The sequence below is a fragment of the Choloepus didactylus genome, chromosome 24, assembly GCF_015220235.1.
Source record: "Choloepus didactylus isolate mChoDid1 chromosome 24, mChoDid1.pri, whole genome shotgun sequence".
In the NCBI taxonomy this organism is placed as follows: domain Eukaryota; kingdom Metazoa; phylum Chordata; class Mammalia; order Pilosa; family Megalonychidae; genus Choloepus; species Choloepus didactylus.
Window position 1 is genome coordinate 23182009 of NC_051330.1, and position 14832 is coordinate 23196840.

Here is a 14832-nt window from a genome sequence, read left to right on the forward strand (position 1 = left end):
GAGTTCAACCCTTGCCTTGATTGTTTATAATCTCATTGTGTAAAAGAATTCCTAAGAGAAATGAAAGAAAAGACCAGTCGATCAAGAGAGCTTTAGCATTCAGCAGCAATAAGGAACAGAGCAGATTATTGGCCAAGTTGCAAGCAACATATTTTAAGTGGTTTCCATGATCACGAGCATTTGTATCTACTTTATTTAAGTAGTAAATTCTTTATACAGTGTGTGATATATTATTATTTTAAAGGTCTACATCTATTGGATACTAATCTTTTTTTTCATACATCTCCAAATTGTAGCTTGATTTTACTTTGTTTGTAGTGTCTTTAGTTGTAGAGAAGTTTTAAAATTGAATGTAATCAATTTTTCTAGTCTTTTTCTTTATACTTTGATTTTTTGTGTGTGTCTTATATAAGAAATCCTTTTATGTCCAAAGGTGTTAAATATTTCCTTATATTTTTTTCTAAAACTTTATTTTTGTTTCTGTTTTTTTGTATTCATTTTATTGAGATATATTTACATACCACACAGTCATACAAAATGAATCATACATTCGATTGTTCACAGTACCATTACATAGTTGCACATTCATCACCAAAATCAATCCCTGACACCTTCATTACCACACACACAAAAATAACAAGAATAATAATTAAAGTGAAAAAGAGCAATTAAAGAAAAAAGAACACTGAGTGCTTTTGTCTGTTTGTTTCCTTCCCCCATTTTTCTACTCATCCATCCATAAACTAGACAAAGGGGAGTGTGGTCCTTTTGGCTTTCCCAATCCCATTGTCACCCCTCATAAGCTACATTTTTATACAATTGTCTTCAAGATTCATGGGTTCTGGGTTGTAGTTTGATAGTTTCAGGTATCTACTGCCAGCTACCCCAGTTCATTAGAACCTAAAAGAGGTTGTCTATATTGTGCATAAGAGCGCCCACCAGAGTGACCTCTTGGCTCCTTTTGGAATCTCTCTGCCACTGAAGCTTATTTCATTTCCTTTCACATCCTCCTTTTGGTCAAGAAGATGTTCTCCATCCCACGAAGCTGGGTCTACATTCCTCCCCAGGAGTCATATTCCACGTTGCCAGGGAGATTCACTCCCCTGGGTGTCTGATCCTATGAAGTGGGGAGGGCAGTGATTTCACCTTTCAAGTTGGCTTAGGTAGAGAGAAAAGGCCACATCTGAGCAACAGAGAGGCATTCGGGAGGAGGCTCTTAGGCACAATTATAGGGAGGCCTATCCTCTCCTTTGCAGCAACAGTCTTCCCAAGGGCATATCCCATGGTAGAGGCTCAACCCATCAAACCACCAGTCCCCTATGTCTGTGAGCACATTAGCAACTATCGAGGTAGGGCAGGTCAATACCCCTGCATTCTCCACCAGCAAATCAAGGGGGCTCTGCATATTTTTTTCCTTTTTTTTAAACATTTTTTTAAAATCAACTGTATAAAAAATAAAAAAATTAAAAAAAATTAAAAAAAACATACAATAAAAGAACATTTCAAAGAGACCATAACAAGGGAGTAAGAAAAAGACAACTAACCTAAGATAACTACTTTACTTCCAACATGTTCCTACTCTACCCCAAGAAAGTAACCTAATATAGCAACATTTCTGTGAACATGTTCCTACTATACCCATCAGAAATAAACAGACCATAGTCATTCCTGGGCATTCCCAGAACGTTAAATTTACCCACGATAGCTTATCTGTTCTTATTGGATTATGGTTCCCCTTTCCTTAATTGCTATCGCTAGTTCCCCTATATTCTACATTATAAACCATTTGTTTTACATTTTTCAAAGTTCACATTAGTGGTAGCATATAATATTTCTCTTTTTGTGCCTGGCTTATTTCGCTCAGCATTATGTCTTCAAGGTTCATCCATGTTGTCATATGTTTCACGAGATCGTTCCTTCTTACTGCTGCATAGTATTCCATCGTGTGTATATACCACATTTTATTTATCCACTCATCTGCTAAAGGACATTTGGGTTGCTTCCATCTCTTGGCAATTGTGAATAATGCTGCTATGAACATTGGCATGCAGATATCTGTTCATGTCACTGCTTTCCGATCATCCGGGTATATACTGAGAAGTGCAATTGCTGGATCGAAGGGTATCTCTATGTCTAGTTTTCTAAGGAACTGCCAGACTGACTTCCAGAGTGTCTGAAACATTATACAGTCCCACCAACAATGAATAAGAATTCCAATTTCTTCACATCCCCTCCAGCATTTGTAGTTTCCTGTTTGTTTAATGGCAGCCATTCTAATTGCTGTGAGACGGTATCTCATTGTGATCTTAATTTGCATCTCTCTAATAGCTAGTGAAGCTGAACATTTTTTCATGTGTTTCTTGGCCATTTGTATTTCCCCTTCAGAGAACTGTCTTTTCATATCTTTTGCCCATTTTATAATTGGGCTGTCTGTACTATTGTCATTGAGTTGTAGGATTTCTTTGTATATGTAAGATATCAGTCTTTTGTCAGATACAAGTTTTCCAAAATATTTTTCCCATTGAGTTGGCTGCCTCTTTACCTTTTTGAGAAATTCCTTTGGGGTACAGAAACTTCTAAGCTTGAGGAGTTCCCATTTATCTATTTTTTCTTTTGTTGCTTGTGCTTTGAGTGTAAAGTCTAGGAAGTGGCTGCCTAATAAAAGGACTTGAAGATGTTTCCCTACATTATCTTGTAGGAGTTTTATGGTACTTTCTTTTATATTGAGATCTTTGATCCATTTTGAGTTAATTTTTGTGTAGGGTGTGAGGTAGGGGCCCTCTTTCATTCTTTTTGATATGGATATCCAACTCTCTCAGCCCCATTTGTTGAAAAGACTTTTATGACCCAGTTCAGTGAGTTTGGGGGCCTTATCAAAGATCAGTCAGCCATAGATTTGGGGGTCTCTCTCCAAATTCTCAATTCTATTCCATTGATCTATATGTTTATCTTTGTGCCAGTACCGTGCTGTTTTGACTACTGTGGCTTTATAATAAGCTTCAAAGTCAGGGAGTATAAGTCTTCCCACTTCGTTTTTCTTTTTTAAAGTGTCTTTAGCAATTTGAGGCATCTTCCCTTTCCAAATAAATTTGATTACTAGCTTTTCCAAGTCTGCAAAGTAGGTTTTGGAATTTTGATTGGGATTGCATTGAATCTGTAGATGAGTTGGGGTAGAATTGACATCTTAATGACATTTAGCCTTCCTATCCATGAACATGGAATATTTTTCCATCTTTTAAGGTCCTCTTCTATTTCTTTTAGTAGAGTTACATAGTTTTCTTTGTATAGGACTTTTACATCTTTGGTTAAGTTTATTCCTAGGTACTTGATTTTTTTAGTTGCTATTGAAAATGGTATCTTTTTCTAGAGTGTGTCTTCAGTTTGTTCATTTCTAGCATGTAGAAACATTACTGATTTATGTGCATTAATCTTGTATCCTGCTACTTTGCTAAATTTGTTCATTAGCTCTAGTAGCTGTATCATCGATTTCTCAGGGTTTTTCCAGATATAAGATCATATCATCTGCAAACAATGACAGTTTTATTTTTCCTTTCCAATTTGGATGCCTTTTATTACTTTGTCTTGCCGGCTTGCCCTGGCTAGCACTTCTAGCACAATGTTGAATAACAGTGGTGATAATGGGCATCCTTGTCTCATTCCTGATCTTAGAGGGAAGGCTTCCAGCCTCTCACCATTGAGTACTATGCTGGCTGTGGGTTTTTCATATATGCTCTTTATCATATTGAGGAAGTTTCCTTCAATTCCTACCTTTTGAAGTGTTTTTATCAAAAAGGGATGTTGGATTTTGTCAAATGCTTTTTCAGCATCTATTGAGATGATCATTTGATTTTTCCCTTTTGGTTTGTTAATATGTTGTAATACATTGATTGATTTTCTTATGTTGAACCATCCTTGCATGCCTGGAATGAACCCCACTTGGTCATGGTGTATGATTTTTTTAATGTGTCTTTGGATTTGATTTGCAAGTATTTTGTTGAGGATTTTTGCATCGATATTCATTAGGGAGATTGGCCTGTAGTTTTCCTTTTTTGTAGCATCTTTGCCTGGTTTTGGTATTAGATTGATGTTAGCTTCATAAAATGAGTTAGGTAATGTTCCATTTTCTTCAATGTTTTGAAAGAGTTTAAGTAAGATTGATGTCAGTTCTTTTTGGAAAGTTTGGTAGAATTCCCCTGTGAAGCCATCTGGCCGTGGGCATTTATTTGTGGGAAGCTTTTTGATGACTGATTGGATCTCTTTGCTTGTGATTGGTTGATTGTGGTCTTCTGTTTCTTGTCTGGTCAGTCTAGGTTGTTCATATGTTTCCAGGAAATTGTCCCTTTCCTCTACATTATCCAGTTTGTTGCCATACAGTTGTTCATAGTATCCTCTTATAATTTTTTTAATTTCTTCAGGATCCACAGTAATGTCACTTTTCTCATTCATTATTTTGTTTATATGGGTCTTCCATCTTTTTGATTTTGTCAGTCTAGCTAGGGGCTTGTCAATCTTGTTGATCTTCTCAAAGAACCAACTTTTCCTCTCAATTGTTTTTTTGTTCTCTATGTCATTTATTTCTGCTTTAATCTTTGTTATTTCTTTTCTTCTACTTGGTTTAGGATTGGTTTGTTGTTCATTTTCTAGCTTCTTCAGTTGATCCATTAGTTCTTTGATTTTGGCTCTTTCTTCCTTTTTTATATATGCATTTAGAGCTATAAATTTCTCCCTCAGTACCGCTTTTGCTGCATCCCATAGGTTTTGGTATGCTGTGTTCTCATTTTCATTCATCTTTATATATTTAGCAATTTCTTTTGCTATTTCTTTTTTAACCCCCTGATTGTTTAGGAGCGTGTTGTTTAACCTCCAGGTATTTGTGAATTTTCTAAGTCTCTTCTGGTTATTGACTTCTAATTGTATTCCCTTGCGGTCAGAGAATGTGCTTTGAATAATTTCAATCTTTTTAAATTTATTGAGCTTTGTTTTATGTCCCAGCATATGATCTATTCTGGAGAAAGTTCCATGAGCACTAGAGAAGAATGTGTATCCTGGTGATTTGGGATGTAATGTTCTATATATGTCCGTTAAATCCAATTCATTTATCAGATTGTTTAGGTTTTCAGTTTTCTTATTGGTTTTCTGTCTGGTTGATCTATCTATAGGAGAGAGCGATGTGTTGAAGTCTCCCACAATTATTGTGGAAACATCAATTGCTTCCTTTAGTTTTGCCAGTGTTTGTCTCATGTATTTTGTGGCACCTTGATTGGGTGCATAAACATTTATGATTGTTATATCTTCTTGTTGAATTGCCCTCTTTGTTAGTATGTAGTGGCCTTCTTTGTCTCTTATAACATCCTTGCATTTAAAGTCTATTTTATCTGAGATTAATATTGCTACACCTGCTTTCTTTTGGCTGTAGCATGCATGAAATATTTTTTTTCCATCCTTTCACTTTCAATTTCTTTGTGTCCCTGTGTCTAAGATGAGTTTCTTGTATGCAACATATTGATGGTTTATTTTTTTTTTGATCCATTCTGCAAATCTATATCTTTTAATTGGGGAGTTTAATCCATTTACATTCAACATTATGACCTGAAGGCATTTCTTGAATCAGCCATCTTATCCTTTGGTTTATGTTTGTCATATATATTTTTTCCCTCTCTCTATTAGTATCTTTTAATGTACCCATACTGAATCTCTTTTGTACTGAACCTTTCTCCATGTCTCTCTCTCTCCTTTCTTTGTTTCTCTATCTGTAGGGCTCCCTTTAGTATCTCCAGTAGGGCAGGTCTCTTGTTAGCAAATTCTCTCAGCATTTGTTTGTCTGTGAAAAATTTAAGCTCTCCCTGAAATTTGAAGGAGAGCTTTGCTGGATAAAGTATTCTTGGTTGGAAATTTTTCTCACTCAGAATTTTAAATATGTCATGTCACTGCCTTCTCACCTCCATGGTGGCTGCTGAGTAGTCACTACTTAGTCTTATGCTGTTTCCTTTGTATGTGGTGAGTTGCTTTTCTCTTGCTGTTTTCAGAACTTGCTTCTTCTCTTCCGTATTTGACAGTGTGATCAGAATATGTCTCGGGGTAGGTTTATTTGGATTTATTCTATTTGGAGTTCACTGGGCATTTATGATTTGTGTATTATGGTGTTTAGAAGATTTGGGAAGTTTTCCCTAACAATTTCTTTGAATACTCTTCCTAGACCTTTACCCTTCTCTTCCCCTTCTGGAACACCAATGAATCTTATATTTGAATGTTTAATATTATCTATCATATCCCTGAGGTCCATTTTTATTTTTTTTTTTTACTTTTTTCCCCATTCTTTCTTTTGTTCTTTCATTTTCCATTCTGTCATCTTCCAGGTCACTGATTCATTGTTCAGCTTTCTCTAGTCTTGTACTGTGAGTATCCAGAGTCTTTTTAATTTGGTTGACAGTTTCTTTAATTTCCATAAGATCATCTGTTTTTTTCTTTACTCTTGCAATGTCTTCTTTATGCTCTTCTAGGATCTTCTTGATATCCTTTATATCCTGTGCCATGGTCTTGTCATTCATCTTTAGTTCTTTGATTAATTGCTCCAGGTACTGTGTCTCCTCTGATCTTTTGGTTTGGGTACTTGGGCTTGGGTTATCCATATTGTCTGGTTTTTTCATTTGCTTTAAAATTTTCTGTTGTGTTTGGCCTCTTGGCCTTTGCTTAACTTGATAGGGTTCTTTTAGGATTTGTAGAATGATTGAAATCATTATCTCTTATTTGTGGGATCTACAGCTTCGTGGAGTACACTTTCTCTAACCAGCAGGTGGCGTCCATGAGCCACCTGTTCCCCTCAAGCCATTTCTCCCCTGCTTTGTCTTTGTGGTCAGTGGGGGAGTGAGTCTTGTGGGGTCCAACTGGTGTACCAAGCTTGCATGTGTAGTTGTTGTTGCCTGCCCTGTATATGGGGTGTGTGTCTGGGCAGTCAGGGAGGGGGGTGGCTCTAACAATTAAATCTCCCTGGTGTTCCTGGAGTTTTAAAACTGCTGCAATAGTCTAATCCTTCAGTTCAGTCCTGCCACAGTTTGTCTCTGCCACTGACCCACAAGTCCTTGGTATTGGCGTATGGCTCCTGAGACTTGCGAGTGGGTCCCTGTTCTAGGCCGTGCACCCCCAAGTCCTCTGTTGAGGGATGATTGTGCTATGTCACAGGTGAGTGCCATCCCCCCAGGGTGGTTCTGGGCTGCAAGGGCTGCGTAGGGAGTTTCCCAGTCTGCTGAAAGGATGACTGAATGGGGTGCGTTAATTCACACTGTTCTGCCTTCCCAACTCTGGGACAACCAGCTGAGGGTGCAGGGAAGGCTAATGTCCATGCCCGATTTTGTGGTGTGTACATGTGTACGTGTTATTGGAAGCACTTCCGTCACACTGGGTTATCTGGGGCAGCTCTGGGCTATGGGGCTGGCGACGGGCAGGAGTGTTTCCTGTCCATCAGGATGATGGCTGTGAGAGGATGCCCCCCTTTTCTTGGGAAGTTGTGGTGTTTAGTGAATTTTCTCAGCCACTGGATTATTGCCTTTTGTCTCAGAACTCTCTTAGTTCTGCTCTTGTCTTGACCTGCCCAAATTGCAAGTCTTTGAGGCTTTCTGTATTGAGCTTCTTAGAGTAATTGTATTAGAAAAAGAAAAAAAGATAAAAAAAAAAAAAAGCGTGCTCCTCGCAGACCTAATGGGTTATTGAAATGCTAAGAGACAAAGCAATTAGGGCCACTAAGGAAAGGTCCAGGGGGTAGAGAGACAGTTTTTCTTCTGGATTTGCATATAAGCCTCAGGGCCTGAGCTCTTCCCTTTCCCTTTCTATGTTCACCAGAACTCCAAAAAGCCTCCACTTCAATTTTTTGGTTTTTCTTGCTGTTTTTGCTATCCTTATCTCCTCTCTGCTGGGCTGGCTGCTCCCGGATTCTCTGGTGTCTGGTCTCAGTCTGTCTATGATTGGGGTTTGGATCAGTAGAATGAGTTTCCGATAAGAGCCCCCACTGCAGTTCTCCCTTCTTGTTCCCAGCGCTGACAGCCCCTCCTCCCATGGGACTGAACCTGCCAAGGAGGGGCGCTGGTCCCCTGGCTGCAAAAACTTAGAGATTTTGCTGATCTCAGCAGTTCCATGTGTTCATGAGTGTTGTATGAAGTATGCCCAAAATCAAATTGCTCTGCGGTGTCCAGTCCACACAGTTCCTGGCTTTCTAGCTATTTCCCTGGAGAAGTAACTAAAACATACACCTCACCACTCTGCCATCTTGCCCCACCACTCTAAAACTTTTTGAAGTTTTTCTTTTTTATATTTAGGCCTTTAATCCACCTGAGGTATGGATCTACTTTTATTTTATTTTTTCCATAGAATAATTTCATTAGTTTAGAGAAGTTAATTATATTACTGTAACAAATTAAAGCCTGATTCTCAATGATGTAACATGATAAAGGTTTGCTTTTTGCTTATAAGTCTCCAATATGGGTGTTACGGATGTGATGACTACAGTTAGTTTTCTGCTCCATAAGTCTTTTAAATACCCAGACAGAAGGTGACCCTGACATTTTGTAGCTGTAAAATGCAAAATATACATATAATCACCCCTGTTGGCACTGCAGGGGAAGTAGGCACAGGAAATCTTATACCCACTGTTCGAATCTCTTCTGTTCACAGGTCATTGGCCATAACCTGTCACATGGCCTGACTAGTTCCAAAGTGACTTGGAAGTGTGAACTTCAGTCTGTCTGGAAAGAGGAAAATAGGACCTTGTGAGTACTGTTAATGTTTATTAGATTGACTGAGTGACTCATAATCATTTACTGAATTTAAGTATTTAACTTTTAATACTTTTGGTAGTGTTTTGTGTTTTTCTTTCTGGCACACTTTTTGCTGGATTTATTTCTAAGTACCTTACAGCTTATATTTTAAAAATTTAAGTAGCATCTTTTGAAAATTACATTTTCTAATTGTTTATTGCTTATGTATAGGAATGAATTGGCTTTTTGGGGTCATTGATTTTGTGTTCAGCAAATTATATGAACTTTCTTTTTGTTTCTAAGTTCTGGTCTGCTGAGTCTCCTGAATTATCTATGTAGACAATTATAATATTTGTGAAAAGTACTGCTGCTCTTTTTTTCCCAATCCTTATACTTTCCCCTTCCTTCTTTCCATCTTTTTTTCTCCTTCCCTTTTCCCTCTTCCCATTCTCTTCCTTCTCCCTTCCTTCATTTCATTTATTCTTTCTTTCTACACTACCTAGGACCTCCCTCCAAATTTGAGAAAAGCATGATAGCACACCTGCAGTCTTCTTTCTGACTTCAAAGACAATGCCTCTGTTATGTTACCATTCAGTTTACTGAAGGCTTTTAGTAGATGCCTTTGCCATGTAAAGGAATTCCCCCTTTCTTCATACTTTGCTGGGAGTTTTTATTATCAATAATGGGTGCTGAATTTATTTTACCAGGACTTCATTTGAGAAAAACAAAAAGATTGTGTAACTTTTACTTTTCTTCCAAAATATTTGCTTTTACTATACATCATTTGCTTTGCTTTTGTACCTGGTCATTCCATTATCCTGGAGTTGATTTCCAGAGACTGTTTCTAGCTGCATATGGCACTTTTAAGGTCAAGCAGATGTTTCAGTGGTTTGGTGACCAGACTATTTTTTTTTCTATGACTTTAATTCATTGCTGTGTTCTATATTTAAAAATCTATTTATATGTTTGCATAAAATCCAAGTACCCCCATCAAGTTTTTGGCTAATGAGAATGCTAGAGATCAACTCAGAATACAGATCAGTAAGTTTAGGCTGATTCTACTCTATTTCAAACTTATTACACATTCAATAATGGATATTTTCATAACACTATCAGAAAGTTTTAACACACTGCTATGAGAGAAACCCTCTCAATATTCATATGACCATTTTTTCCTTAGGTAGCCAAATATTTATAAAGAGTAAACCAGAGGAGGAGTAATGTGGCAGCCCATTATTACTTGTTTCTTTTGCAAAAGACAAATACCTTTCAGCTCCTCCACCCCTTGTGTTTGTGGATTAATTGTAACTACTCAAAGGCAATAGCATCCTTTTTGAATTTTTATGTGTCAGCAAAGATTATAGTGATTCCATGGTGTCAGTTTCTCCATGGTTACTCTCACATTGGTTGTTCTATAATATCAGTAAGACTTCTTAGTTAGCCAGTTAGCTACTGAAGTTCTTTGGAGGAAAAGAACATGGTTTTTATTATATTAAAAGAATTGAGGTTAAGTAAAACCAGAGCTCTAAATCTAAGGTACTGCCTCCTTAGAATTCATGTCCAGATATTTTGGTCTGAAGGACAGAAGCTTCTTAGACTCCTAGTTCTTGGCTGGTTTATTGATTCAGTGGGATTATGTGGTTGATAAACTGCTACTGTCATTTTATGACAAGGAGCAGATTTTATCCATGTGTATAAATTGGTGACTATACGGCATTTAAGCCCAAAGATTGTCTGGGTAATAGAAGTTCTCTATTTAAAAACATAGCCAGATCTCCAGTTTTGCACTGCTGATGTTGCATGTCAAATTGCTACATCATGGAATGAATTGAAAACTTCCAAATATGTAAGAAAAATATTAGCCCTTAATGATTTTCTTGAGGAAAAGGGAAAATGACCATATATTAATCCCTTTTCTTTTTGTTGCATGTTTAAAATGAACTGCTAAGGGAAATGGACATAGCTGAGAGTTAAGATATCTCCTCCAACCAAAAGACTAAGGAACATTGCCCCCGTATATTGACAGGAGTTTCATTACCAATTTACTCAGCAGCAGAGATATTCAGGTCACCTTCCAAGCTCTATTCTTTTGTAAGTAAACTGTTATTTGAAGATATTGGACAGTTGAGAGTACATCTTATGGCGGTCATTGAAGCAGAATCCTTTTCCTTAGCAGAGAGAGATGCCAAGGTAGTGGATCTCATCTAGAACATCTTTTTCTACACCATCAAGACAATAAATCACTAAGTTTGAGAACTGTTGGTAACATGATGCAAGGTAGAGTCTTCCCAAATCAGGAAACCTCAATTATTGCTACATCAATAATTGAGGCTAACAACAGTGAAGTATATGGTGAACATTGAACAGTGTATTGAATTGTTTAGGACAAAACTTACTCTGGTAATCCATGTGCTTCAGTTTAAGGGAATGCTTATATCATTTCTGATTGTTGAATAGAACATCGGCAGAGAGAAAGCAGAGTTAATGCTCAGGTATCCATGAATATTTTTATTCAGTTTTCCAGTCCTCTAGAAAGTCCATTTCTCTGAAAGCAATGATTACATTGGCAATAATTATTTGTTTGATTCTTTAATTCCTAATAGGCGATGAACGTTCAGAGGTAAAGCACTTTCTCTTACTCATTACTGTATCTCCAGTTTCTGTCATGTAGTTTAAGCTCAGAGATTCTGGAGTGGAAAAAATGTTATGAATATTAATGATGCTTCTCCCCACCACCTGAGTTGATATTACCTGTTATTGCCACTCTTCCTTCCTTTGGGCAGCCGAGCATTCTGTCTTAATTTTCTCAATGAAGAAATGATGAAGAAGATCAGGATAATAAAGAAAAACATTGAGTCTTGATATTCAATATCATAGGCCCAGACTCATAACACAAAGATTTTCCAGTACTTCAAAATCAGTGAGATCCAAAGAGAGGGGAGTAGACATAGTTCCAAGGAGGGAGAGAGAGAAAGAGAGAGAGAAAATGTGAAAAGATCGTGTGGTCAGTAATGAGGAGAATTAAGGGGTGGCCTTTGGGACTAAAACATTACTCAGTGAAAGACCAGATGTTCCTACATCTGTAGCACAATGGAGCCTCCAATACAACACACACACACACACACACACACATGCATCACAACCCTGAGAAAGTATTCAGGGGAACTTGAATTAACTCAAAGTAATGTTCCAACTATCCAGTGTAATTAAGAAAATTCAAAAAGTAATAATAGTTGCATTCCTAAATTTGTGGATTGAGATTTATACAAGTTAAAAATTTTAATCATTGAAAGTATATTGACATGTATACTATTAAAATCTTTTACTTCTGAGATCAGAAAGTGATCTTTTATTTCTTGTTGAAATAAGGCTGTTCTTACCTCTGATTTCTCAAGCTGTCACCTGTAGCCAAAGTGAGTCTCTAGTGAAGGAAATGATATGACACAGAGGTACTACAGAGAGGCTGGGTCTTCAGGGGGTAGATTTAAGACTATTTCAATAAGCCTTCTCTGGATACCTCTTCAAGACTGAGTTAGGCAGCCCAGCTTTGTGCACCTATGATAGCCTGTTCACACTCATTCCAAGTGCTCATTAGAGTGTAACACAATGATCTCTTTATGTATAGGGTGAACTTGGGACTGTTAGAGTTTATGCCTCTTGTCTGATGTAATTTTTAATATCAACTCCTTTCTTTTTCAAAAATTTTTCCAGTTTAGATGATAATATTTGGGGTCACCCTATTTATGTGCTTATTTCTACCATTAGACCAGGTCCCTTCAGGGCACAGTCCATATTTAGTCATCTGTACATCCCAGCATTTTGCACAACAAAGCTTATGGTGTGCATGCAATAAGGGATTATTGAATTGACTGGACCAAAATATTTCATGAAATGCCAAAACTAATTCTCTGCACAGGAAAAAAGCCATAATGAAGGAGAAATGCAAAGCAGTTGTATCAATCAGGATCCTTGCAAGAAACAGATGGCACATTCAAAACGGGTGATTTGAGGAGAGTTTAATAAAAAACTAGTTACAAAATGTGGAGAAGTTTATTTAAGAAATGCAGGGGGTGAAACAATATTCAGGGACCTGAAATAGGCAGTTACCAAAATCTGAAGTGAGGTTTGGGAGAGGAGGACATGGTGGTAGGTGAAGAGAGCTGTGAGGAGAGAGCTGCTTCAAAGAAGCTGTGACCTTCAGTTGCAGAGTGCTGCTGGTCAACAGTGGAGCCACAGGGAGGGACTTGATTAAAGTCACCTGAAACTTACTCTGCTTCTTTTACTCTCTGGTCAGAGCTCCCTTTGGCTGAACTCAACAGGAAGCCAAGGTCAAGGGAGTCTTCTGATACATTCTACACACATTCTGAGACACAAGGCCTTTTAAAGAAGGGTGGAGAGTGGGTGTCAGGGTAAATGGAAGATTTGCATCAGTGCTAGGAAAAGAAAGTAGATGATGGGAAGTGGGTGGATAGAGGACTTAAAAATAATCTCTGAAGTCAAGAGATGTGACAGTAACAATGATGATAGAATTTTCTGTGGCTTCTGGAATTACTGAAAACATTGACCACATACCATGCTAGTTTATAGCCTATGTTTCCCAATAGACTGGAAGCTACTTGAGGGTAGAGGCAACTAGCACCAGCACAGGTCCTGACATGTTCTTAATAATTGTTGGCTGACTGACTGAATGAATGGACGACACACAGGACCATGCGGCTACATCAGACAGGATGTAACTAACTAGGAAGACACCCCACCCCGCAAAGCCACTGTAAGCCTAGTAAAGGCCTTCAAAGGTTATTTTTCAAAGACACAGAAGGTGATAGTGTTTAATCTAGTGTCTAGGGGAGACAGAGAGGCTGAATTCTGTGGATCTAATTTTCTATTCACTTGAAAGGAGTAATCTTTGGTTGGGAAGGAATGATTCTCTCAGCCTCATCATAATGATCCCAATTATAGGTTAACAGACTAGCTGTTTATAATTAAAATAATGTTTTGCTTTTGATAGCAAATGGGTGTAGAGCTTCCACTGACTAATGTCATTTACCAATTTACTGTATATAATGTTATTTTCTTTTACTTAATTTCATCCAAACATTATTCCAATAATCTTGTAACAAGTTAGAGGATTGGACATGCATACCTGATCCAGAGCACATGTACTCTTAGGAATGCTGGGCAGTTTGGCAGGGGCCAGGGATTGGGATGTGGTGGTATCTCAGAATATTTTAGCAAAAGCAATATTCCAAGAAACTAATTCTGAAAAACTCCTGGAAAGCTGCACTGACACAGGTGTTCCATTATGTTTCCCTACACAGCTTTCCTTCTACTCCATGATCAATTCCAGGACTTTAATGCAAAATTAACCAGAAATAATGGTAAAGAAGCAGCACCTGGCAGAGTGGATGTGCACAGTGAATATTCCCTCACTGTTGAATGGATGAGTTGACGGCAATACAATACTCTTTAACTGTTTTTTTTTTTTTCCATGTCATGTAGGTACAGCTTAAATGAATCATTTTTATGTTTTGTTTTGTAATGTTTGAGAGACAGCATGAGGTAGTAGAGAATAAAGTTCAAATCCCAGCTCTGTGACCTTGGGCAAATTGCTTAAACTGTCTTCGCTTCAGTTTCCACATCAGTAAAATGGAGATGATAGTAGAACCTACCTAGGATTGTAGTGAGGATTTAATGAATAAATATAAATATAAGTAAAATGTAGTGCATGGTAAGTATTGCACAAGTGTTGTCCATTATTAATATTGTCATTAGTCAGTTAACCAATCTGAATTCAGCACACTCAATTCATCACCAATCTTGACATAGCTGAAATCCAGTCATTTTTAGGGAGCTACCTTGAGACCGGAAGAACACTTTGGGAAATATCTGTCTTTGTGGTGTGAGATGAATATAGGGGTTAAATTGGCCTTTTTTTTTTCTTATTGCTACAATGTGCGTGGTTCTGATAATTAGAGAAGTTAGCCTTGTTTTGAGATAAGGAACAAAATATCCTTTGACTTTAGATACAGAAACCAAGGAAAATGGACAGCTTTAGTAAATCATTGATGTGCATACAAGAAAAGCA

At 37.5% G+C, this 14832-nt stretch overlaps 1 protein-coding gene across 1 annotated transcript in view; it reads left to right on the top strand.

Moving 5' to 3' along the window:
• The window catches only part of LOC119519959 (formin-like protein 16), a 286503-nt gene that overhangs the window by 80031 nt on the left and 191640 nt on the right, over nucleotides 1–14832 (top strand). The window contains exon 5 of the mRNA XM_037817677.1: nucleotides 8665–8759. Coding sequence (XP_037673605.1) covers nucleotides 8665–8759 — 95 coding nt within the window. The remainder of the gene's footprint in view (nucleotides 1–8664; nucleotides 8760–14832) is intronic.